General features: G+C 46.3%; 1 protein-coding gene across 1 annotated transcript in view; it reads right to left on the bottom strand.

Annotated features, from left to right (window-relative positions):
- The window catches only part of NRDC (nardilysin convertase), a 780,134-nt gene that overhangs the window by 395,649 nt on the left and 356,889 nt on the right, over nucleotides 1-27,596 (bottom strand). The window contains exon 16 of the mRNA XM_069232676.1: nucleotides 13,658-13,781. Coding sequence (XP_069088777.1) covers nucleotides 13,658-13,781 — 124 coding nt within the window. The remainder of the gene's footprint in view (nucleotides 1-13,657; nucleotides 13,782-27,596) is intronic.

Genomic DNA, 27,596 nt, shown 5'->3' with positions numbered 1-27,596 from the left:
GGGGGCGCAGTTAGAGGACATTATTAATGCAGCGGACTGGTCCTCCGACTCAATGTTCAAAAGATTTTATTTTAAGCCAGTCCTAGACATGGCTTCTTTAGTGGCGGGTAAACTTTGAACGAGCATAATCCTCGCCTTGGGTCCTGACATAGAAGAAAATTAGTTACTTACCTGTAACTGCAGTTCTCCAGTATTGGTATCTTTCATAGATTCACATGCTTGAATCATCCCCGTCGTCGAGGTGGTAGCCTCACGGTAAACTTAAATACATAAAGCAGTAAGTCAGTAAAAGTAAAACCAGTAGGCCTCATAGGGTATTTTACAGTCTATCCACTTTGTTTTGTGAAAAAGACCCAAACTTCAGTATCAACCAATCAGGATTCAGCCCCTCCCAAACACTCCCAACAGAGGCTGAATTCCCTCAGATTTTCTAGTAGGAGTGTGAAGTTTAATATCTGTATAATAGGGGAGCCTCTGAGGGGAGGAGGGTGGGTCCATGTGAATCTATGAAAGATACCAATACTGGAGAACTGCAGTTACAGGTAAGTAACTAATTTTCTTCTCCAGTATTGGATCTTTCATAGATTCACATGCTTGAATCAGAATAACGAGCAGTAATGTCTTCTTAATTAGTGAATTACATTGACTGTAATTTTGTCGGAATTTTATAAGTGATGTGAGTCACTTTAGTTCAGCTTTAAAATCCACGTAAAGATCTATATATATCAAAACATACATATATATATATATACATATATATATATATATATATATATATATATATATATATATATATATATATCTACACATAGATATATATATCCATAGACATCCGAATAGAAGAGCAATAAAAGCTGTGTGGCAGAAATTCCTGACACAATTTGTTTTGTTATTATTATGAAGTCTACTACAAGTTAACGCAGTATAACAAAGTGAACAATCCGAAGCACAAAATTAGAGTAAAACACACCGTAGCTACTAATGAGACTAAGAACCAATAACGAACATAGCTCGAGTGTGGTGGTGGGATGTGTAAGAGGCTCACCTTAACGAAATAGATGCCTCAGCACTGCCTGTCCCACTTCTGTATCGACGTTGTTAGTTTCCTCGAGACAGTAATGCCTCGTAAATGTGTGCTGGCTGGACCATGTTGCTGCTCTACAGATGCTATGTAGTGGTACACCTGTAAAGAGTGCAGCTGAAGTGGCTACCGATCTTGTAGAGTGGGCTCTCACCCTGGTGTGGAGCGGTTTTCCTGCTTTTGAATGGCAGAATTGAATTGCTAGGCCAATCCATCATGCTATAGTCTGTTTGGACACCGCATGTCCCTTTCTTGTGCCGCCAAATGCTACAAATAATTGATCAGATTGGCGGATGGCTTGAGTTTTCTGTAGATAAAACTTTAAACATCTTTTAATATCAAGAGAATGTAACGTCTTCTCTGCTATTGTTTGCGGATTTGGAAAGAAGGTTTTTAAGATGACTGGTTCATTCAAGTGAAACGTTGAAAAAACTTTCGGGATTAATTTAGGATTTGTTCGCAGGATGACACCTGAGTTTGTGAATTGGAGGAAAGGCTGTTTGACAGTGAAAGCCTGAATGTCGCTGACTCTTTTTGCTGAAGTAAGAGCTAGCAGTAACGCTGTTTTCCATGAAATGAATTTTAGATCAGCCTTGTGGATCGGCTCAAAAGGAGCTTTCATGAGCTGCATCAAGACAACATTTAGGGACCATAATGGTGGAGGCTTCCTAACTGGCGGGAAGGCCCGAAAAAGACCCTTCATGAATTGTTTGACAATTCTTGTAGAACACAATGAGACTCTGTCTGGAGATCTGCGGTATCTGGAGATTGCAGCCAGATGTACCCGAATGGAAGAATATGCAAGTCCTGATTTTGCCAGGAGCAGGAGATATGGAAGTATCTGTTCCGGAGTAGAGGACAAAGGATGTATATCTTCTGCTGCACACCATATACAAAAACGCTTCCATTTCAGTTTATAGGTTTTGTTGGTGGTGTCAGCTCTAGCTTTTGCCAAGATGTCTCTACACTCCTAGGAAATGTTGAGATTCAAGTATTCACTGTATTCAGGAGCCAAGCCGACAAATGAAGAGACAACGGATCCAGGTGTCTGACTTGTCCCTGGTGCATTGTTAAAAGAGTCGGACTCCGTCTGAGTCGTAGATGTGGTCGTTCGGAGAGCATGAGGAGCTCTGTATACCAGACTTGTCTGGGCCATCTGGGAGCTATGAGGAGAAGGCGACACCCCTCCACCTTCAGTTTGTTGATGACTCTCGGAATGAGTGGGATCGGAGGAAAAGCGTAGGCATAAACTCCGGACCATCTCATCGAAAACGCATTCCCCCACGAATCTTTTTGGGGAAGCCAACTTGCGTAGAACTGGCATTTCTTGTTCTCGAGAGTGGCAAATAGGTCTAGGTTCGGTTTGCCCCATAATAGAAAAAGACTGTTGAGAGTTTTTTGGTCTAGTTCCCACTCGTGATAAGGAATCACTGTCCTGCTCAGGGTGTCTGCTAGAACATTGGTTTGTCCTGGCACATGCTCCGCTTTGAGTGAAATATTGTGCTTGATGGCCCATGTCCAAATTTGCTGTGCTAGCTGCGAGAGTTGTAGGGATCTCGTGCCTCCTTGCTTGTTTAGATAAAACATGCTGGTTGTGTTGTCTGTCCTGATTAAGACAGTTGAATTTTGTATTTTTGGCAAGAAAGCTTTTAGAGCTAAGTGTACTGCCTTGAGTTCTAGATAATTGATGTGGAGCGGAGTGTCTTTCACATTCCAGATTCCGCCGATTTGCAGATCCTGGCAGTGTGCCCCCCATCCTTCGAGAGAGGCATCCGTTGTTACTATGTAACTTGGTGTTTGAAGAAGAAATGAAAGTCCGTTTGACAAATTGGTTAGAGTCGCCCACCACCTCATGGTGTTCTTCATTAGAGGCGTTATGCGGATCTGGTCTTCGAAGGAATCGTTGACCTGGGTCCATTGTATGTCTAATTGCTCTTGCAGGGGTCGCATATGGAGCCTGCAATCTGGGACTAGCGGAATGCATGATGATATCATCCCGAGCAATGACTTGTAGATGCGGACTGAAACAAACCTTTTTCTGGAGAGGCTGTCTGCCAAGGAGGTAAATTTTTGTTTCCTCTCGTGAGATGGGTACGCTTTGTTGCGGACTGTGTCTAGAATTTCTCCCAAGAAACTTAATACCTTTTTGGGGTGGAGCTGAGATTTCTGGTAGTTGATTACAAACCCCAGGCTGTGTAACAATTGAAGGCAATAGGAGATATGACTTGTCACTTGCGATTTTGAGGGTGCCTTTATAAGCCAGTCGTCCAGGTAAGGGAAGACCTTGATACCTGACTGACGGAGATGTGCTGCTACCGGAGCCAACATTTTTGTGAAGATTCTGGGGGCTGATTTGAGACCGAATGGGAGAACCCGGAATTGGAGGTGCATACTTCCCACCCTGAACCTTAGGAATTTGCGATGGTTGCGATATATGGGGATATGAAAATAAGCATCCTGGAGGTCTAGGGATGCCATCCGATCCCCGGTATTTAACAGACGCAGGACATCCTGCAGTGTTACCATCCTGAACGACTGTTTCTTTAGAAACTTGTTTAGCGCTCTCAAGTCGAGGATGGGACGCCAGTCTCCTGAGGGTTTCTTTACAAGGAAAAAACGGGAGTAGAATCCTCTGTTCTTTTGAGATAAAGGGACTAGTTCTACTGCTCCTTTTCTCAACATTACTCTTATTTCCCTGAGGAGTTGGTTCAACCTCGGAGGCGGTGGGCCCGATGGAGGAACAATTGGTGGTGTTTGTGTGAATTCCAGAGTATGACCTCTGGGCACTACATCGAGTACCCATCTGTCCGATGTTATAGTCTTCCACATGGGGAAATAGGAAGTGATGTGACCTCCGACCCTCGATGTTGGTTGGTGGGGAAGCGCTGAGATGATCGGCGTGTCATTGCTTTCTGCCTGTATCTCTTCCTCGGGCAGCTCTTCTTCCTCTAGCTGGATGTTTGTAAGCTGCGGTTGGTGGTAATCTATAATGCTGCTGTTGCTGATGGTACTGATGTCGCGATCCTGTGGAGGAAGACTGATATTGTGATCTGTATTGTTGGTATCCACCTCAAAAGGAATAATTACCTCTACCCCTTGCTCCACGAAAGGGTTGTTTTTTATATTGCAGGGTACCAAGGGATTTTGCCGTATCGGTATGCGTCTTGATAGCCTGCAACATGTCGTCGACATGTTTACCAAACAGACTCTTTCCATCGAAAGGCATGTCGAGAACACGACTCTGGACTTCTGGTCTGAATGAAGTAGCTTTAAGCCATCCTTGTCTGCGCAGGACTGCTGCGCCAGCTAATTGTCTAAAGCCAGTTAGAGAAATGTCTATTGCGCTGTCTATAATCTCCGCGGAGACCCTTTCTCCCTCCTGCAAGACCTTTTTTGCTTCCACCTTGACGTCTTCTGGCAGTAAATCTAAAAAGGCAGACATGTCTGCCCACATCTGGCGATCGTACCTTCCCAGGATGGCGAGGGAGTTAGCCGCCTTAACTGTGACTGCAGCAACAGAGGAGAATTTTTTGCCGATATTGTCTAATCTCCTTCCTTCCTTCCTTCCTTGTCTGGGGGAGACGCAATAGGTGTGGAGGGGTTTTCGGAACGCCGCTGAGCCGCCTGTGATATAACAGAGTCAGGTTTCGGCTGTGAGACTAGACAGGCCGGAGAATCATCTGGGGCCTTGTACTTCTTCTCTAGTCTTGGCATTTGAGAAGGCACTGTTGCCGGGTTTTTCATTGCCTTCAAACCCTCCTGCCATAAGAAATCTACAATGGGTATGGCTCTTACAGATCTCTTTGATGGTTCTTTAAAGTCGTACAAAAAACATTCGGTTTCATGAGAAACAATTGCAAGTCCAAAATGTTTCGCCGACCTCTCTATTAAATTATGGAAACCTCCTATGTCCTCTGGAGGAGAATCTACTGGACCTGCTGGCGGTGGAGATGGTGTGGGGACGAGAAAATCATCCCATTCACTAGCCGCCGAATCTCTTAACTCACCCTCTTCCCTTTCGTCGTCTGATGAGGGGCAAGCTTCCTGAGTTTGGCTAGTTATCGGTATACTAGCCTGTGGCGTTTCCGAAGAATTAGAAGTGTGAGTCTGACGAGGTGTTTGGTAGCTCTCAGGTCTAGGTGGCGTGGACTGAGTTGATGGTGGAAACCTTTTATAGTAGTCCTTCAACATATACTGTAGATCTGCTACCAGTGTGCTAGGCATAGCGAGGGGCGATGGTTGTTCTGCCTGTGGATAAGATGTTGAGGCGTAACTAGGCTGGTAATGCGGATCCTCCTCTTCATCAAACAATTGGCATTTGACATTGAGTTGGGACGGGCTACTAGCTGCCCCAAACATTCCATCGTTTTGAGAGTATGCATCATCGTCCTCATCCTCAAAAAGATGTTGTGGTGGATATGGCAACACTTTACTTGGCGAGGTATGCATTGGCAGAATATTGGATGCCTTGTCACCCATATCAATAAGTGAAAGGGGTAAGAATCTGGTAGAGTCGTCCTTATGGTATGAGGAATGGTGTGGCGAAGTATCCAGGTAGGTGGATGGCTTGTACACTGTTAGTTGTGTTGACGATATAATCGTCGACGGTTCCCTCGTCGACGGATCCCTCGTCGACGGATCCCTCGTCGACGGATCCCTCGTCGACGGTTCAGACATTGACGGCGTCTTTGCTAACGGGTCTTTTGTCGACGGATCCTTCATCGATGGCCCCTTCGTCGACGGGCCCTTTATAGACGACGGTTGTTTCGCCGACGTATCTTCTATAGGTGCCGTCGTCGGCAGTTCCTTTTTAAACCTCATTGAGAGGTGCTTCGTAGATGGGAGTGCCCTGGTTGATTGGTGAACCCAGGAGGCCTCCGCTGTCGACAATGTGGTTGCCGACGAAGCTTTCTTAAAAATTTTTGCCGTAATTATCGTCGTCGATGATAACGGCGACGACGTCATAATCATCGGTGCGACCGGTGTTGTGAACGTCGACGATACTGTAGTAGCTGTTGCCGTCGACACCGTCGTCGACGGGGTGGTCGTCGACGGTTGTTTTTTCACCGAAAATAGTTTTTCTGGCTCTTTCTGTGGTGACAGAGACAGAGATGGCTTTTTTTAGGTGCTTTTTCGGTGCAAAGGCGTCGTAGGTTCTGAATGAACCTTTTATTGGCAAATGTTTAAATGTCTGAGTGGGAAACATCCTTTTTCGCTTCAGTAGAGACTTGTTTTGTCTTTTTGGGCACCTTCCTAGGTGGTTCATCAGACCCTCTACTTCTCTCACCTGTTCTTTTATGAGGGCGAGAAGTATGTGATGACGGTTCGCTGTCATCTGAGGAAGGATGTTCCATGGCTTTTTGCTTTTGCAGCCATAAGAGAAGTCTACCCTCACAGTCTTTAAGGGTTTTTTGACTAAAGGTGAGACAGATTTTGCAGTCTCTCACCTTGTGGTCTGGATGGAGGCAGTAGATACACTTCTTGTGGGGGTCATCAACATGCAGTCTCTTCTTCCCACAATTGTCACAGTCTCTGAACAGACCCTTCTTTGTCTTTTCAGACATAGTGAAGCTGTGGCTAGTTTCCTGAGAGAAACAACAATCTTCAGTCAGAAATAAGGAAAAAACTGAGCAGAGCTCAGGGAGACTCCCTTCACACGACGTGCGGTAGAAAATCTGAGGGAATTCAGCCTCTGTTGGGAGTGTTTGGGAGGGGCTGAATCCTGATTGGTTGATACTGAAGTTTGGGTCTTTTTCACAAAACAAAGTGGATAGACTGTAAAATACCCTATGAGGCCTACTAGGGCCTACTGGTTTTACTTTTACTGACTTACTGCTTTATGTATTTAAGTTTACCGTGAGGCTCCCACCTCAACGACGGGGATGATTCAAGCATGTGAATCTATGAAAGATCCAATACTGGAGAATGAAAAAATCTCCTAGTTAACATGAAGGAAAGTTTCAATTCTATTAAGGACACGGAGGCGAGGATTATTCCCACCCAGGTTTCTGAGGAGTTTTTTCTCCATATCCCCCTTTTTTCCCTACCCAGATCTTTTTCCTTACAAGGGGAGTCTCCGTAAGTAGTGTAACATTAGAGATGGTGATATATAAAAATGATCAATGCCTGGATTTAATAACCACGTTATGGATTGTTCTTGTTTTCTCTTTTTTCTTCCTTAGGTTTTGTTAAGGAAGTCAGGGGGCAGTTTGTCTCATTTATGTCATTTGGATTTATTTTATAGGGTCAGACGGGAACCAAAGGTAAATAACGGGAAGGAAGGGGAGGATCTAAGGCTGCACTCAAGAAAGAGGAAGATGGCGGAAGAACGCGCTGTTATCTGAAAACTGGTGGCCTCTGATTGGTTACATTTTTTGTAGTTCTTGCCCGTGGGTGGATGGAAAAGATAGTTTTGTTGTTGTTGAATCTACGGCAAGTAAAATAAAAGAAAGAAGAGAGCATAAACCGCACCTCTCTGTTCTTAACAGAATTGAAACTTTCCTTCATGTTCACTAGGACATTTTTCATTCTTTGTGATTAAAGTGGACCCTAAGTTGGGAGACTTAACTCCATAAGAAACAGAGGGTGGTCGCTCTAGGGGGTCTCTTTGGAGACCATTTTATTAAGGAATTAGGGAAAATCTGTTTCCACCTTTAACTCCCTGGACAAAGCGCAGGCCTCCATTAAGCATTTTCACTTCTAAGGTTTTCATCGGGGGTCGGTCCTGGTCAAGGGCATACAGCTGACCCCCCGGCAGCATAGTCCTCCTCTAATAGCATAGGCAGGTGGGCACAATGAAAAGACTACTGTCGCTTTGGTGGATTCTATCCCTCTAAAGGTGGTTCCCGTACCCTTGGTTCCAAAGGTGCCTGCTGAGGGCAGTCCCAAGGACATGCTAATGGTGAGTCCAAAATTTCCATCTCATATGCCAGTTTGGGGCAGGTTGGCTTAGTTCATAAACAATTGGTGAGGGATAACCTCAGACGCATGGGTACTTCAAACCATACAGGGTCTTCAAATAGAATTCTATGGCCTCCATTCACAGCCTCATTGCCCTCGACTCCTAGTTTTTTCTCAGTCCTCTCATAGATGAGATCTCACAGATGTTGGCGAAGCAGGCCGTTGCTCTCTCTCACATGCACCCTCAGGGTTTCCTGAGCAATCTCTTTTTGCTGGAGAAGAGGGATGGAGGGTTACCTAAATGAGTTCAACGTCTGACTGCTCTATCGACATTTCAAAATGGAGAGGATTCACCTCCTGAGAGATCGGTTACGCCCGGTAGACTGGATGGTGAACCTTGATCGCAAGGACTCATACTTTTCGGTTCCAATCTTCCCACCCCACTGCAAATTCATGCAGGTACAATGGAAGGGCCAGGTATTTTAATTCCCCTCCTTTCGTCCTCGGCCCCTTGGTGTTTCAGCAAGGTGCTCAAACCGGTCATGGAACACACCCTCGAGGAGTCCACCTGATCGTCTATCTAGACAATATTCTGTTTATGGAACAATGACCTCGGCATCTTTCAGAACACTTGCAGATGGTGGTGACGCAGAGAAATCTCTGGATGGACCAACGCAGTCTCTGACCTTCCTCATAATTGCCATAGACTCTGTGGCAACCTTCCTCAGACTGCCCTCCGGAAAATTGGCGAAGATTATCCCGGTACTCTGCAAACCTCTACCAAAGGACAAAACCTCGCTGCGTCAGGTGGCACGGATACTGGGTCTCCTTTCCTCCTCAATACAGGCGATTTTTCCAGGACAACTGCACTATCCAGCCTTACGACGTCGGAAAGCCTTCCATCTTCGTTGCGGTCTGTCCTACCAGGATCTAGTGCCTCTAACTCCAGATGCACGAGAGGAAATGCAGTGGAGGCTGTCTCACATGGAACGGCAAAGCCATCTTCCGCTCCAATCCCAGACATCATCATTGAGTCAACAGCAGCAGAACAGGCTGGGGAACCCACTGTGACAAACTGTACACAGGAAGAAGTTGGTCTTCTCAAGGAAGGTCCCTAAAAATCAGTTTCCTGGAACTACTGGCGGGTTCCTTTGCGGCCAAATGTTGGTGAAATGACAGAGACCAGAGTTGTCTCTTACCGAAAGTGGACAGCATCTCTGCAGTTCGTTACATCAACCATCTAGCGGAAATGAAATCCAAAACTTTGTCAGATCTTGCCAGGGACTTCTGGGAATAGTGTCTCTTGCAAAAGGTCTTGTGACGGCAGAACACCTTACCACACCTTTAGGATTCTAGCATGTGGAAACTTGACCACAAGGTTTTAATGGACTTGCCCAACATGTGGGTTTGTTTTGGTGGACCTGTTCGTGTCCCCTCTGGACTATAAGCTGGACAAATTCTTCAGCTGGAGACCCGGACCCCATGGCACTAGCGATGGGCGCATTCCTACCAGATTGGCCCATGGAGCAGGGATATGCATTTTTCCTGTTTTCATTGATCACCCAGCTAATGTCGCACTTCAGGAGACAAGGAGTGACCCTGGTAACTGTCCTTTGGAGATTTCAAGTATGGTCTCCAGTTCTGATGGATTTTTCTTGGGATTTTCCAGTCCTTCTACCCTTTTACCCGACAAGACACTCCTGAAGGATCTGTCTAGGAATCTCCTCAACATGGTGCTGGACCACTCTGTCCGCTTAATGGCATGGCTGATTACCGCAGACAATGGCATTCCCAGGCCTTTCACAACAAGCTCAGGATCTCCTCACACAAGCATGGGTCTCCTTAACAGTATACAGATATAAATCTGCTTGGTACAGGTGGTCACATTGATGTGTGCAACTGGACTTGGATCCCATGGGCTCCGATACTGTCCCAGTGCTAAACTTTCTGGCAGAACTGGTAGCAAGTGGGATGGCTTACAGGTCAGTAAATTCATTCCGCTCGGCAATTTCAGCGGGACATGACCTTATTGATAACCTCCCAGTGGGAGAATATCTGCTAGTGCGAAGGTTACTACAGGGAATTCGCCTGTCTGTATGCCTGTTGCCTTGATTCTCCTCCATTTGGGATGTTAATCATGTACTCAATCTCTTCTTATCATGGCAGTGTAATAAGTATCTCTCACGGAAGAAGCGTTAAGGTAACTTGGCCACGCTCCTTTGCTTGGTGTCATGCCATAGAGTTTCAGAAGGCAGGACTCTGGGGATTGCAGGTAGAGTTTTAACCCCAACAGGGTTACATTCCATATCTCTAAATGCACTAAGACAAACGGTAGAGAAATGTATTATCCTGCTTTTCCAGACAACTTCAAGCTATGTCTAACAAGATGTTTTAAGGCCTATGAGGTAATGACAGAGGAGTTGTGACCTCCAGGCGAACGTCAACTGATGATTTCCATTCGGAAACCTTTCAAGGCAGTTTCTTCCTCGACCATGGCCTGTTGGTCAGGTGAGTGATGCAAGAGGCAGGGATCGATACTGGTATGTTTGGAGCACATTCGAGAGGTGCTATGGCATCTAAAGCATTCGGGCTAGGTGCCCACATTGGAGGATATCATCACTGATGCGGACTGTCTTCTGACTCCACCTTTAAAACCTTCTATTTTGAGCTGACAAAGGAAATGGCTTCTTTGGTGGCGAGTAAGCTTAGGACTAGCATAATCTTTGCCTACAGGTCTGACGTAGAATACACCATTTCCTAGCTACTGTAAAGGAAGGTTTTCAATGTATTAAGAACACAGAGGTGAGGATTATTCCTTCCCACTTATCAGAGACCAATATTTTCCCTCCCAATGCTTATTCTGTTTAAAATGGAATTAATCATTTAGAGTAGGTAACCTCTGGTCATGTTGTACAAGTTATGGATGTTATAGTCATTGTTTCTTATACTTCTTATGTTTATGATTCATGATACTGTGATGGATATGCTATGTGGTTCTTTGGTATTGGTAGAAACCTTCCTTATGCACAGTTTTTTCTTCCAGACAACGATTCCTCTAAACAAGAGTAGAAAACTTGGTTAACTGTTTATTTGTCGTACGAAAAAAAAGAGGAAATTAATACGGACAGAGGACTCTATTAGTGTGGACTAAACTATGACTAGCTGTTGCATCCATTTTTTGCTCTACTTTCCCGGTGTTTATGGGAAAGGTACTTTTTAAAGATGTTATGTGATGTTTCTTATGGAACAGTATAATCCTCGCCTCCGTGTCCTTAATAGGTTTGATGGCAAGGAAATATTGTGCTAAAAAAATTGGCCTGCTACTATTTTATGAGTTAATTCATGCTGGAGTTTCTTTTAAAAACTTTTATTTGATATTTATGACTCTTATGCATTTGGCTTAGAACCCCGTTTATATTTATATAATGGCAATATTCAGCACCACATGGCCAAAATCTTCTGGCTGCATTTGAAAAAGGCAGAGTAAAATGTACATGAATAACAGTGTTGCAACTATTCCTCCTAGGCTTTCAACAGTGAAACACTGAGCTGCTCTGTAGTAGATGATAGGTGCTTCTTTTTCGAAAAACTGTTTTAAAATTAAGATAATTTTGTTACAGATTCAAACAAGTGCCTTTCCTGGGAAAGACAGAGAACACCTATGCATGCCACATTAATAAAATGGGGACAAAGCCTTACCCACTCCATTACCAACTTTCTTGGGCCTCAGGGAAAGACTTACAGAACAGGCCACAAAGTCCGACCCAGGGCCGATGCAACATGATGCCTGTATAGGCCATTCACTAAACAAGTGTTTCATAAATTCTTCATTGGGATTACGGCCAGGTTTTCAGAGACATATTCTAAAAAAAACAATGAGTTTTCTGTAGGGTGATGTCTTTAATACAGAAAATGTGGAATGTTGGCATGGGTGTCCAAGAAAATATCTTCCAAATCAGTCAGCACTGCTTCCCAAGAGACAAACTCAAACTAGAGCAACTGAATGACCCCTGGTAACTATGAATATATTTCCAGGCAACATATTACTTCAAAAGATTAATAATTTGCTGAAGAAGCATAACCTTTCAAAACATTTTCATTATAAGGATTTTTAGATTAGAATTGTCCTGGATGCCTCTCTATGCGTTATAATAAAAATATATATGCAGAAGAATGCAGATTGTGTTCTGACCCCAAGAATCCATCTAATCTCCGATGACCATGAACCCGCCTTTTCTATGCTCGGTCCTCGAAAGAGAGGCAATTCATTACATTTCAGACCCAACACAGAAGACAACTGCCTTAACTCTGTCAGAAATTACATTATACAACACACAGTGAATCACTAAATACTGTCATTACGACAGCGTTAATGAATAGTTATCACCAAAAGATGGCTGACCTCACTGAATGAAGCCATTAGTTTTAACAGGCAACACATTAAGATTAAGTTTTTTAGCAATGTGTTCCCTCTCTCTGGATTGTTATGGCATACATGCAACTTCTGGCACAGGTCATAGATCATCAAATTCTCTTTCGAATGTACAGAGATGAAGTAAACTTGTGGAGAATAAATCCAACATTACAGCATACTTACAGCAGATATTTTCCCCTGAGGAAGCAGTGTTCTATGCTCAAAAGAATCCACAATGAATGCCTACGTGGTTCAAAATACTTCAAATACCCAACTGCCATTCCTTGAACTCACTGTCTAGGCAATTTCTTCCTATACCTTCACCAATATTAACTAACCTTAAAATCCTGAGTTTCGGAGCTTACTTCTCTTCACTGTCAACCCTGAGACGAACAGCGCAAACTACAAGCTAAACCTATGTAAAGCAATTCTCCCATTATTCCAGTCAGACCAACAATCTTGCTTGGTTAAAGCACTGTACTACCATCAACTGGAAGTCCATACGAAGTAGGTATTGAAGCTGTAGAGAATACTGAACAAAGGCACAACGTGGTGTCACTGTCTCAAAAACCTAGGTTATGCTTCACTCGCACTGAAAGCCATACAGTGGTTACCAGCAGAGCACAGAATTGACTTCCAAGAACCTGTGCAGGTTGTCTTATGCTTTCTAGGAAAAAGCTTAACTATTCCGAAATGGGGCCTAAAGATGAGCCAATCTATCTTAAAACTCTGACGAAATCCAAGAAGTAAGCTACATGGTGAAAAGGAACTGAAATCAATGGAGACATGAGATTCAGAAGTAAGCTGAAAACCATGATCTTCAAGAAAAGGTATAAATCAGATAATAGGACTTTCCCACCTCCCCTACATATCTGCTCACCATTTTCTCTTCCTCCACCAGAGCCAATGAGCTCAACCCCACTGGAGAAGACAAAGAACACACGTCAATCAGATTTATCCCTACTGGCCCTTAATGCGTACCTTCACCAACCAAATAATCGCCACTCACCATGTTGATAGTCTGGCTCCTGAGCGAAAGTTTCAGAATGGAAATGGATTCAGAGACATCTGGGACATTATATTATACCCAATAGATCAAAAGGCAGTCTTAAGCAGGTTAAAGTTTACATGTGAAACATGTTGCAAAAGCCCTAAAGATTCAACAAGAATAATGCTTTCAGATGAAAAAAATGCCATTCATAAGCAGGTATACTTTCTGGCGTAAAATAGGTATGCCCATTAATTGTATGGGATGAGCTTACCTTCTATGTCATACTGAGTTCCAAACCACTTTTCCTTCAGATTACACATTCCCTCATTTTCAGGAGACAGAAGGAGAAGATTAGCTTTGTTGGGAGTAAGTCTGTTCAGAGCATCAGCAATAACCTAGAATAAAATAAACAGCAGTACAGGGTCAATCTTTCTATCAGAGACAAAGTTCTGTTTTATCAAGTTGCAACTGCACAAACACACTAACCTTAACTTAATTTGCTTGATAGCATGAGGCTTATTAAAAACAAAGGATCAGTACTCTATTCTATCCTAGTAGAATTTATAAAGTGCAGAAACACCGAAAAGGGCTAACCTGCTGCAGTAATTCAATTTGTACACATTATGTTAGCGGCTCAGTATTTTTCAAGATATGTCAATTTTGATATTAAAACAAGGGTATTCACCCACCTCCCCGTCATGTGAATACAAATAACATAGTTAGCTATTACCTTTACCTGGCAAGGGTTCTTTGACTGTAAAACGCAATCAGAAGAATTAAAACAGGTTACAAAAGGAAAATGTCATTTACTTTTACCCTCCGGCTAGCACTTCTCTGGCTGCAGTTTCAGCTCTGTGCAAACTCCTGCCTTGAAAAGCCAAATCTGGAAAAGTGCATTTTTTTCTCAAAATATTTATTTTGGATGCAGGCATCGGTTATCCCTAGGTCACTCTAAAGGCCAGAATGCACTGGGACACACACTCTACCAGAGATTTCTGTTTTCCCCAGGTGTGGGTGTGTGTTACACTTTTTTTGCACTGCTCAAGAAGTACGAGTCACATTAACATGCCACAAAACAAGTTTCAAATTTATGGATAAAAATTAATTTGGAGGACAGATATAGTTGAAATTAGTTTACAACTAACTCTTTAAAAAAGAAAACACTGACATTTGTCAGTTATAATTCAGCAAGCTAACTATAAATTATGTCCCCACCCTGCACTCCTTATGACCTCAAATATTACACCACTCATTACATTTTCAATGACACCACTCCTGACATCTCAAATGGCATCACTGATGGCAGATTTAGAATGATTTTATATCAGCTTTGTGTTACTTCTTTAAGGCAGACTTAATGCAAAATTCAGTTGGGTAATTATAAACCAACACACATTGTGATTTGCTTTGGTTTGTAACCAAAAGTAATGCAATGCAGTGCAGTTTGCTGTCTTCTGTTGCTTTGCTTCAAGGGAGCACTCCATGGGAGGTGTATGGGTGTTTTTACATTCATACACCCATATAGTTTGAGGCAAACTCATATCTACAAGGACTTGTAGACATGGAATTGTAGCAAAATCATGAAGTTTTTTGATGCTGGTGTAACAAACAAGGAAACTGTTACTTATCCAATAAGGAACTGTGTGTGGCATGAGGTGCTGTAGATTCACATGCTCTGCATACTTCTACCATCTAGTGTTGGGTCCGGAAGGTTGCAAGTTGTTTTTCTTAGAAAAGTCTTTCGAGCCACGAGTTGTAGTGCCTACTTCCCTTGCTGGTAATGCACATGGGCATCAACTCCATTGTTGGATTGTTTTCCCGCAGGTGGGTGAGAATGTAGTGTAGTATTAGCGTACCAAAATGAGATGACCATGCAAATGAATGCATTAAAAGATTGTGTAAAGGAAAAAAAAAAACTGCAACAGCCACAGGTGTCCAGAGAGGCAGGTGGGGGCATGTGAATCTACAGTACTACATGCCCCAAACAGATGCTTACTGGGTAAGTAACATTTTCTGTTTGATGAAACGTGTGGCTGTAGACACGTGCTCTGCATAGACTGTAAAGTAGTGCCTCTCCAAAGCAATGGCTAACCTGTGGGTATTGCAGTGGTCTGGAATAGTGCACGCAGCATTGCTTGACCTACGTTAGCCTGCTGCTGTGCTAAGACATTCACACAATAATGTTTAGTGAAGATGTGTGGGGTAAACGAGGTAGCTGCCTTACATATAACAGTTATGGGAATCCTACCTAAAAAGGCCATAGTTGCTCCTTTTCTGTGAGTGGAGTGTGCTTTAGAAGGAACCAGTAATGTCATTTTTGCTTTAGCATAGGAAGCTTAGATGCATTTAACAATACACCTTGCTATGCTGGATTTAGTAATAGGATTACCTTCATGTGTAGGAGAAAAGGCAACAAAAAGCTGTTAAGTTTTTCTAAATGTTTTAGTTCTATCAATGTAGAACCTAAGTGCTCTCTTTAAACGTAATCTGTGGCGGGCTTATTCAGCAACAGAATAAAAGACTAGCAACTCAATAGTTTGATTAAGATGAAATTGAGATACCACTTTTAGTAAAACAAATTTGGATTGGTGTAAAGAACTACTTTATCCTTGTGTTTTTGGAAAAAGGGTTCTTGCAGGGTTAAGGCCTGGAGCTCACATACACGTCTAAGGAAAGTGATAGCAACCAAGAATGCCACTTTCCATAACAGATATTGAAAGGACGCGAGTGTAGACGTTCAAATGGTGGACCCATGAGTCTAGTGATCAGAATGTTAAGGTTCCAAGAAGGTACCCAAGGTACCTTTGGCGGAATCACTCTTAAGTACTTCCATAAAAGATTTAATGACTGGGATTTTGAAAAAAGAAGAATGTTGTCCATTCTGAAGGTAAGCAGCTATACCTGCTAGATGTAATCATATGGAAGTGTACGCTGTTTGCTTTCTGCAAATGAAGAAAGTATAAAAGAATACCCTGCACTGAGACTTGGGAAAGGGTGCTATTGTTTGGATAGACTTAAGCAGACAAAACTTTTCCATTTTGCCCCATAACATGCTCTAGTAGTGGGTTGACATGACTCTTTAAGAATATCCATGCATTCGTAAAGTAGTTGAAGGCATGACTTCAGGAGCCATATCGCAAGCTTTAATTTGTTGGGATTTGGGTGCCTCATTTCACCGTGGTTCTGAGTAAGAAGGTACAGGTTGAGGTGAAGCTTCTTGTGAGGAACCAATGACAGTTCCAGCAGAGTGGTGAACGGCTGCTTGGCCGATATGGGGGCTGAAGGAAAGTGCCCCTTTTGGCATGGTTACCCCCCCACACACACTTTTTGCCTGATATTGACGCTAACTTGACTACGTTTGCCCAGCAGCAGTGTTCTTTCCATGAACCGTACCATTGTTTCTACAGTTGGGACACCCCTGGCACACAGCAAAGTCCCTTGTAAGATGCACCAGTGGTACCACAGGTTCTGTGGCCAGGGAGGTTCCCTGAGGGCTGCAGCATGTATTGTGCCACCCTAAGGGACCCCTCACTAAACACATGCACATTGCAAAAAGAAAAAGGTAAAGTCAACATGGCATCCCCCCACGATGCCATGCCCACAAACACTGCCTGTGGCATAGGTAAGTCACCCCTCTAGCAGGCCTTCCAGCCATAAGGCAGGGTGCATTATACCACAGGTGAGGGCATAGCTGCATGAACAATATCCTACAGTGTCTAAGTCCATTCTTAGACACCATAAGTGCAGTGTGGGGCCATCATAAGTACAAGGGATGGGAGTTTATCATTATGAACCCCACAGCTCCATGATGGCTTCACTGAAGACTGGGAAGTTTGGTATGAAACGTCTCAGCACAATAAACCCACACTGATGCCAGTGTTTGATTTATTGTAAAATGCACACATAGGGCATCTTAGAGATGTCCCCTGTATTTTACCCAACATGCTAGTGTAGGGCAGACTGGTTTGTGCCAGCCTGCCACTAAGAGACAAGTTTCTGATCCACATGGGGTGAAAGCATTTGTGCTCTCTGGAGTCAGGAACAACGCCTACTCTAGCTGGAGGTGCTTCATACCTCCCCCCAGCAGAAACTGTAACACTTGACGTGAGGCTCAAACCTCCTGTTACAATGCCCCAGCGCACTCCAGCTAATGAAGATGCCCCCCAAGCCCCACTTTTGACTGCAGGTCCGATGGGAAATTAGGACAAACAAGGAGGAGTGACCACTGCAGCAGGCACTACCCCTAAGGTGTCCAGAGCTGAAGTGACCCCCTCTTTGCAGAATCCTCCATCTTATTTTGGAGAAGAGGGACCAATAGGGATAGGAATGTGCCCCCCTCCACAAAGGGAGTGGCACAGAAAGGTTGTAGCCACCCTCAGGGACAGTAGCCATTGGCTACTGCCCTCTGACCCCTGTAACACCTCTAAATCTATTATTTAGGGGCACCCCAGAACCTTGCTCTTCAGATTCCTGGCAACCTGGAGGAATAAGAAGGACTGAAGAGCTGACCCCAGTAGTGAAGACTTCAGACGACAACTGACTGGGCTCCAGCCCTAGTAGCCTGTCTGCAGTTTCAAGACTCCTGCTACAAAAAGGGGACATCCTGCAGGACTAGCAACCTCCACAATCCCCTGGAGGACTGCCTGTTCAGCAGAGGACCAAGAACTCACGAGGACAGCAGCTCTGCCAGAAGAAACTCTCCAAAAGAACTCCATAACTGCCCCAGATCTACAAGCCCTGTCCACTCTGCACCCGACGCCCACATCCTGTGTCCAGGTGGCCCACTGGTCCAGAGAACGTCCCTTCGATCTAGAGTCCACCTTGGGTTGACCCCTCCTGGCCAACACGATGATGCCTGCAGCCTAAATCCAGACGACCCTCCTGACCGGATCCGATGAAGACTCCTGACACCCAAAGGTACCCCTGCACCGGCACTGCCCTGGCCTAGGGTAAGCAGACTGACAATCCAGCAACGTCCAGCCAGCACCTCTCCTCTTTATCCACCATTTGTCTTTTAACAACTGACTCTGTGAACCCAGCGTGCAACAACCTTGTGATCCCCAGGGTTCCTCCATTGAAAAGCTCTGGGTGCCTGATGCTGTGTATGCACCATGTGCCACTGAGGGTGTGTGTTTGGTGCTGACCTGTGGGTCCCGCCCCCCACTGCTGACACCCCAGGTCTGTGCCCTAAAGTCATAGGTACTTACCTGTAAGCAGTTCTTTTCTAAGTGCACCCAGTCCTCATAGGACTCCACTAAAAACCTGACACCAACTTTGACCTCTGCACCTGGCCGGCCATGTGTTGCTGCTGGTGCACTTTTGGGGTCTACTTGAAATTTGATCTGTGGACATTCTAACCCCCGAAGACTGGGATTGTAAATCGAGTACTTAACTGTTAACACTTTTCCTCCCCTAACACTGCATTGGTTCCTATGAGAAATTGCACAGTGTCCATTTTTGTAATTGAAGTGTTACTTACTTGTAAACTGTTTTATCTACAAAACCTAAGCAAAGTACATTTAATACATATGCTTGATACCAACTTACAACTGTACTTACCTGCAACAAAGATCTTTTGGCTCTAGAATAAAGTAACAAAATATATTTTTGTTGTATAAAAACATTGACATCGAGTTAGTCATTGAGTGTGTGCCTCATTTCTTGACTGCGTGTACAACTAATGTTTTGCACTACCCTCTGATAAGCCTAACTGCTCAACCTCACTACCACTAAAAGAGCATTAGAATTATCTACTTTAGCTTCTGTTAAGCCTCTGGAGATCCACTGGACGCTGTGCACACTATACCTCATTTTGGTATAGTATATACAGAGCCAGCTTCCTACAGAGGTCAAAGAGGAGCTAAAATAACATGAGCGCCTATGGAGACAGGGAGTGCTCTGGTTCCGGTCTACTGGGGGGTAAGTACCCACGTCCTCGGAGGGCAGACCATGGGGGTTTAGTAGAGCACTAGGAGGGACCAATGTCGGCATACAAAACACACCCTCAGCAGCACGGGGCGGCCGGGTGCAGTGGGCAAACAGGGTGTCGGGTGTTCAATAGGTTTCAATGGAGGGACCAGGGGGTCACGCAGACAGGGCACAGGGGGGCTTCTCGGGCCAGCCACTGACTAGCAAGGGTGAGGACCCCCTGCTGGTTGTTGCTGCACTGGTGGTCGGTTTCTCACGGGCCTGGGGGCTGCAGGTGTAGTGCTTCTCCAGGCGTCAGATATCTTTATCCCAGGCAGTCACGGTCAGGGGGGGTCCTCAGGATTCCATCTGCAGGTGTCGTCGTGGGGGTGCAGAGGTCAGCCCAGGGTGGACAGGTCGTTGGAGTCGCCTGGGGATCCTCCCTAGGTCGTTGGTTTCTCTAGACCCAGGCCAGTGGCGTTGGGTGCAGAGTGGTGGGGACTCACGCTTCTGGAGTAAGGTGAGATGGTTTCTTCTTTCTTTGGCTGGACAGGTCTGCTGTCCACAGGAGTTCTTGATCCTTTGTAGTTGCAGGGCAGTCCTCTGAGTGGGCAGAGGTCTCTGGGCCCGCAGGATGCGTCGCTGGTGCAGGTTCTCTGAAGAAGGAGACAGGCCGGTAGGGCTGGGGTCAAAGCAGTTGTCTTCGCTCTTCTCTTTGTAGGGTAATCAGGAAACTAAAAGCTTGGGTTCAGGGTCGTCCCTAAATACTGAACTCAGGGGTGTGTTAGGGTCACAGGGCAGTAGCCAATGGCTACTGTCCTTGAGGGTGGCTACACCCTCCTTGTGCTCACTCCCTCTGGAAAGGATAGCACATCCCTATCCCTACTGGTCCTAATCCTCCAAAGCAAGATGGAGGATTTCGCAAGGAGGGGGTCACTTCAGCTCTGGTCACCTTAGGGGTGGACCTAGCTGGATGGGTGATTCCTCCTTGTTTTTCTCATTATCCCTCTGGACTTGACACCAAAAGTGGGGCTTTGTACGGGGGCTGGGCACCTGCACTAGCTGGAGTGCCCTGGTACATTGTAACACAAAGCCTGCGCCTTTGAGGCTCACTGCTAGGTGTTACAGTTCCTGCAGGGAGGAGGTGTGAAGCACCTCCACCCAGTGCAGGCTTTGTCTCTGGCCCCCAGAGAGCACAAAGGTTCGCACCCCATGGGGTCTGAAACTTGTCTCTCAGTGGCAGGCGGGCACAGACCAGTCAGTCTTGCACTGAAGGAGTGGGTAAAATACAGGGGGCATCTCTAAGATGCCCTCTGTGTGCATTTTTTAATAAATCCAACACTGGCATCAGTGTGGGTTTATTATTCTGAGACGTCTGATACCAAACTTCCCAGTGTTCAGTGTAGCCATGATGGAACTGTGGATTTTGTTTTGACAAACTCCCAGACCATATACTTAATACGGCCACACTGTACTTACAATGTCTAAGAATTGGCTTAGACACTGTAGAGGCATATTGCTCATGCAGTTATGCCCTCACCTGTGGATAGCGCACCCTGCCTTAGGGCTTTAAGGCCCACTAGAGGGGTGAATTACCTATGCCACAGGCAGTATTTTGTGTGCATGGCATCCTGAGGGGGATGCCATGTTGACTGCCTTTTTTCTCCCCACCAACACACAAAATCTGCAAAGGCAGTGTGCATGTGTTGGGTGAGGGGTCCCTTAGGGTGGCACAACACATGCCGCAGCCCTTAGGGACATTCCCTGGTCACAGGGCCCTTGGTACCACTGGTACCTTTCACAAGGGAATTATCTGTGTGCCAGGGGTGTGCCAATTGTGGAAACAATGGTACATTTTTTGTGAAAGAACGCTGGGGCCGGGTGAACAGGGTCCCAGCACACTCTCAGTCACGTCAGCATCAATATCAGGCAAAAAGTGGGGGGTAACTGCAACAAGGAGCCATTTTCCTACAAATAGAATTATTTTTGAATGTTTCAAACCTAAGAACTTCGTAATCGGGTAAGTAGACTTTTAAGCATAAATATTTTGCAGTTTCAAAAATAGACAATACAATTTTCAGACTTCTCGCAATGCTATCCAATGGAGGAAAACAATGTTCAGCAAACACAGGGTTAACAACGACTTATGAGGCCAATCTCAGGAAGCAAAGGTAAGTACTGGGGCACTGATCAGAACCACACCAAGAGGTCACACCGGGCGGCACTAGGGCTGCCGGGTGGAGTTGGCAGGGTATCGGGCACACAATGGTTCTCTATGGAGTTGGACCTTGTGACAGAGGCTGCAGGCTCTGGCTAGGAAGCCAGACATGGACAACAAGCTGGTAGGTAGTAGACTTGAGGTACTCAGGTACGTAGGTGCATCTTTGGTCCTTTTCTCTGGGTCCCAGGGGCGACAGATGCAGGGGTGTCCTTTGCTGTCAGGTTTCTTGGTCCGGGAGCACTCGCAGTCAGGGAATCCTGCATGTTGAGGCTGCAGGTGTCATCAGGGAGCCCAGAAGGGGTGAAACCAGACTCAGCTCAGGGGAGCCGGGGGGATGTCGTTGGCACCAGTGACCCACCTCAGACGGGGTCAGGAGCGACGGGTGCAGTGGTTGCTGGAGTTGTCGGGTTTTCTCTCACCACAAGGCCGTGGGAGAGTGGGCCCACGTGCAGAGGCTACAGGCAACTTGGAGTAGTCCAAGAGGGGTGAAACATGAGTGGACTCAGATTCTAGACAGCTGGGGAACTGGGCTGGCCCCGATGGCTTGCTTCACCTTGGGTCGTGGACTCCAGGTGCAGAGATCGTGTTGGGTCCTGGCTGGTCCTGGGGTTGCAGAGTACTTTCTTGAAACCTTGTTACAGAGCAGTTCCATTGTTCACGGGAGCCTGGGTCTTTGTAGAAGGCAGGAAGTCCTTCTGGGTTTCTTGGAGGCTCAGCTGCAAGACAAGTCTTTTTTTGAGTCCTTTGAGGTCAGCAGGTAGGCCAGAGGGGCTAGATCCAAGTCAGCTGCTTCTTCTTTTCCTCTTTTTCAGGTGCGACTATTCTTTGTACTTTGCTTCATAGTCAGGATCGGAGTTCTAAGGTTCATAAGTGCCACCTTAATACTGAATTTAGGGGAGTGGCGTGGAGTGTCAGGCAGTAATCAATGGGCTGCCCACCTTTAGGGTGACCACACCATTTCTATGACGACTTTGGCAGGGAAGTAGGCATTACCCTAACGGTCCAATTCCTTCCAAACAAGATGGAGGAATTTAAAAAGTAGTGTCCACTTCAGCACATCCACCTTAGGGGTTGGACTGACATGAAGTGGGCACAGCTCCTAATCTGCCTAATTTTCCCGCCTGTCCTACTGTCAAAAGTGGGGTCAGGATAGTGGGGTCGGTCATCGCCACCACCTGGAGAGACTTATGTCGCATTCGAAAGGTGGCTAGGCGTTTGAAGCTCCCCACCTTGGAATGTTAATCCTGCCTGGATGAGGTGATAACATCCCAGCACAGTGCAGGCTTTTGTCTCTGGCCCTCAAGAGCACTTGCTCTCACCTCATGGGGCCCGAAACAAGTTTATGGTGACTGAACTGGTCAGGATCAGTCAGTCAATCCATTAGTAGCTGGTAGGTTTTCAGGGGACACCACTAAGATGCCTTCTGGGTACAGTTATTAATAAATCCCTCACTGGTAACAGTGGGTGTTTATCAATCTGAGATGTTTGATACCAAACATCCCTATATTCAGAGAAGCAACCATGTAGCTGGGAAACTCGTAGTGACCAGTGGCCAGCACATGCATTTAAAGTGACTTCACTGGTCACTTACTATGCCCTTACATGCAATATAATGCACCCTGCTTTAGGCCTGTAAGGCCTGCTAGAGGGGCGACTTTCATATATTGCATGCAGTGTTTAGGGGACATGGCACACAGGCATGTTGTGTTTTAAATTTCGGAAGCACCTTGTCACACAGCCTGCAATGGCAGTCTGCATAAGGTTGGTGCTGAGTGGCATAAGTTGGGATGCAGCTCTGAGGGGCCCATGCCCTAGGTTCCAGGGGGACCATTTACTAGGGACTTACAGGGGGCTGAAGGGCCTCATCACTTGGGAATCAAGTGACCAGGTGTCTTGGTTTAGGGAATGGACACTAGGGACCTGGTTAGCAGGAACCCAGTGCAGTTCAGTCAAAGTTGCATTGGAAACCAGACAAAAAGCTTGATCCCTATCCTGACAGTGACAACTCCATCTGAATAAAACAAAATGTCCATGTCGTATAATAGAGAAGCCAAATTTTAATGGTTAGTAAGAAAGAGGATTAAGCGCACAAATGTAACACTTTGATAATGGGGAGAGTATATGGGGAGAAAAAGCAATATTTTGGCTTCTGGAAAATAACTGACAATGATGTACAAGTTACTTACCTTTGGTAACGATTCATCTGGTAAAGACATTGTAGTTGCAGATTCCTTACCTTTGAATTTCCCCAACGTCAGACTGGATCTGGAGAATTTTTCTCCAAGCAGTATTCCTGCGTGCCGTTAGGTGGTGTCGGTCCACTCCAGAGGCGTTGTTGGCATAGTGGTTGCCGTGATGACGTCGCGGCCGTATATTAGGCGCCACCCCAGCGCGCTGACGTCAGTTTCTTTTCACGACTTTCCGCGCCAGTAGAGCGGAGCCATGAAGAACACTGAGAATGGTACGCCAAAATCAATGCCCTTAGAGAGAAGTACTTGTCCCTAGAAATCAGTTTGCAGTGCGGAGAGGATGGGCGGGTCGGTAAGGAATCTGCAACCAGAATATGTCTCTACCAGATATATCATTACCAAAGGTAAGTAACTTGTAGATCTGATAGAGACTTCTAGTTGCAGATTCCTTACCTTTGAATAGATACCTGAGCAATACCATCCCCGGAGGTTGACTGCAAACTAATATCACACCAAAAAATCCAACAGGACCAAACGGCCAAAAAAGCCATCCCTGCAGACCTGACTGTCCAGGCAGTAGTGCTGCTTGGTGAACGTATGTAATGACGCCCACGTTGCGGCCTGACAGATATCCAGGACTGTAACTCCGCGTACTAATGCCATGGTAGCAGCAGTTGCTTTGGTAGAATGAGCGAGCAAACCCTCAGGGGGTTGCTTTTTCGCCCCAGCGTAGCACATCTGGATACAGAGGACTACCCATCATGAGATGGTCCTTCTGCACCGCCTTCCCTTTCTTCACACCCACATATCTCACAAAGAGTTGATCGTCCACCTGGAAATCTTTGGTATGATCTAGACAGAACGCCAAAGCTTTTTCTGGATCCAGACAGTGGAGTCTCTCCTCCTCATGAGAGGGATGTGGGGTTGTGTAAAAAGTAAGCAAGGTGATAGATTGGCCTACGTGAAAAGGCATTACCACTCTGGGAAGAAAGGAAGCCCTGGTACTAAGCACCACTTTGTCAGGATGCAATGCTAGGAATGGGGGCTTCAAAGAAAGAGCCTGAAGCTCACATGCGAGCAGAGGTGATGGCAATCAAGCCAGCTGTTTTAAGGGTTAAGAGCCGTAAAGGACAGTTGTGGAGTGGCTCGAAAGGGGTGCACATGAGGTATGTGAGGACCAAGTTCAAATCCCAATGATGCATGATAAACTGGACAGGAGGAAACATATGAGTGAAGCCTTTAAGAAACCTCCCAGCAAGGGGAGATTTGAAAAGAGAAGGTTGGTCTGGTAGCCTTAAGAAGGCAGAGATGGCGCAGACATCTCTCTTGAGGGTGCCCTAAGTAGAGCCCTGCTGGGCAAGAGAGAGAATAAAGAGGAGAACCCTTGAGAGAGGTGCATAGATGGGGATAAACAGATTTGTTGATACAGCATGCCAAAAATTTCTTCCAACGACAGGTGTATACCATTTTGGTGGAGGGACGCCTGGCTGCCAAGATGACATTACACACTTCAGGTGGAAGGTCAAAAGTCGTCACCTGTCGCTGCTCAATCTCCAAGCAAGGAGGCAGAGACTGGACAAATTTGGGTGGATAGCTGTCCCCGGCTGCTGCAACAGAAGATCCTCCCGGAGGGGCAGTCTGATCAGAGGATCAATGGCCATGCTCAAGAGCTCGGGATACCAGGCTCTTCGTGCCCAGTCCAGAGCTACCAAGATTACTTGGGCCAGGTCTTGCTTGATCTTCTTCAGAACTCTGGGCAGAAGTGGTATTGGCGGGAAGGCATACAGGAGGCCTGAGTTCCATTTGCGATGAAAAGCGTTGCCGAGCAAGTGCCGCCTTGGAAACTCTGAACACAAAACAGCGGACATTGCACGTTCTCTGCGGAGGCGAACAGATCTAACCAAGGCTCTCCCCACTGCTGAAAGGGACCTTGCGCCACATCCAGATTGAGACGCCATTTGTGATCGACTTCCCATCGATGGCTGAGTTCGTCTGCTCTGGTGTTCAGAGATCCAGCCAGATGTTGAAACGCCAGGGAAATGCCCTGGCATTCCAGCCATGTCCAGAAGCAAAGAGTCTCTTGACAAAGGGTCCAGGACCCACTCCGCCCTGCTTGTTCCAATACCACATGGCAGTGGTGTTGTCAGTGAACACCTGCGCCATTTTCCCTTTGAGAAAGGGAAGGAATGCTTTCAATGCAAGTTGGATTGCCCAGAGCTCCAAAAGGTTGATGTGGAACCCGGACTCTGCCGGAGACCAGAGGCCTCTGATCTCCACCTCTCCCATGTGGCCGCCCCATCCCAGGAGTGATGTATTTGTCAATACTGTGAGATCTGGCTGGGGAAGGGAGAGACATCTGCCATTGACCCAGTCTGAACAGCTCCAATGAAAGGGAGTGCCTGAAAGGGAATCAGGTGTGACTTTGGCACGTTGATAGTGAACCCCGGCAAATGGAGGAGGTTTGCCATATTCTGGAGGTGGGAGACTACTTTGAGTGTGTCCGCCTTCGACAGCCAGTCGTTGAGATAGGGGAAGATGGTACCCCTAACTTGCGCAGATAAGCTGCAACCACTACCATCACTTTCGTGAACACCGGGTAAGGCACTGGTAAGGCCAAAGGGGAGCACGGTGAACTGAAAGTGCTCGTGACCTACCACGAATCATAGGTAATGTCTGTCCGCCGGCAGGTCCAATGCAACCATCCAGTCTCCAGGGCAGAAAGGACCTGAGCCAGGGTTAACATCTTGAACTTCGTCTTGAGGAAGAGATTGAGGGACCGGAGGTTCAGGATAGGGCTAAGACCCTTGTCATTTTTGGGCACCAGACAGTAGCAGGAATAGCAACCACAACCTACTTCTGGCGCAGTGACCCCCTCTATGGCTCCCTTGGCCAGGAGAGCCTTCAATTCCTCGCTGAGAAGTGCTAAATGACCTTCCGACAGGTGATCGAATGATGGTGGCATGGCTGGAGGAGAAGTCTCGAAGGGGAGGGAGGAGCCCCTTTGGATGATCTGTAGAACCCACCTGTCCATGGTAATGGATTTCCCAGTGGGGCAGATGATGGCGAATTCTGCTGCCAACTGGTACCGGATGTTTTGAGGCAGAGGAGGGGGTGGGGTGGACTGGGAGGCCCGCAGACTCCCTGATCCACAAGCACGGTGGATCCTGCGTCCACGTAGGGGCTGCACAGCATGCGCTGGTCGGTGGTCTGGTGGAAATGGACATGGTTGGGTGCCCTTTCCGTAGCCACGAAAGGAGCGAGAGGGGTGAGGAGCAGCTGTTTGGCCAAGGGACTGAGCAGTAGCCCGGGAATCCTTAAAGCACTCGAAAGTTGAGTCCGCCCTGTCACCGAAGAGATGGGTGCCATCAAGGGGCATGTCCATCAAAGATGGCTGGACATCCCCCAAAAATCCAGACGTCCTCAACCAGGTATGGCGTCTCAGTGCCACCGTTGATGTCTGATGAGTCAGTTGTATCCAGTCCACAAAGGATAATGAACTTGGCTGCGTCTCTCCCATCTGTCATGGCTTGGGAGAGAATGTTTTTGGGCCGCTTCCGTAACTTGGGGCAGCACTTCCCATATCCCAGAGAGTATGGGTATAGCGGCGCAAAAGGCATGAGGTGTTCCCGGACCGCAGGGCTAGACTGGCAGAAGAAAACATCTTCTTCTCTAAGTTGTCCAGTCTTTTTGATTCCCTGTCCGGGGGAGCGGTAAGGAATGCACCAGAGGATGAAGAAGCCTAGATGACAAGGCTCTCAGGCATAGGGTGTTGGGTAAGGAAACTTGGGTTATTCAGCACAGGCCGATGGCGGCAGGCAATTGTCCTATTCACAGGAGCCCCTGAGCTGGGTTTGGACCAGGTCCCCAAGTAAGACGTCCGTAAGTGCTTCGTT

Source organism: Pleurodeles waltl, chromosome 4_2 (assembly GCF_031143425.1).
Source record: "Pleurodeles waltl isolate 20211129_DDA chromosome 4_2, aPleWal1.hap1.20221129, whole genome shotgun sequence".
Taxonomy (NCBI): Eukaryota; Metazoa; Chordata; class Amphibia; order Caudata; family Salamandridae; genus Pleurodeles; species Pleurodeles waltl.
The sequence above is the reverse complement of the archived record's forward strand: the minus strand, read 5'-3'. Positions and strand labels throughout refer to the sequence as shown.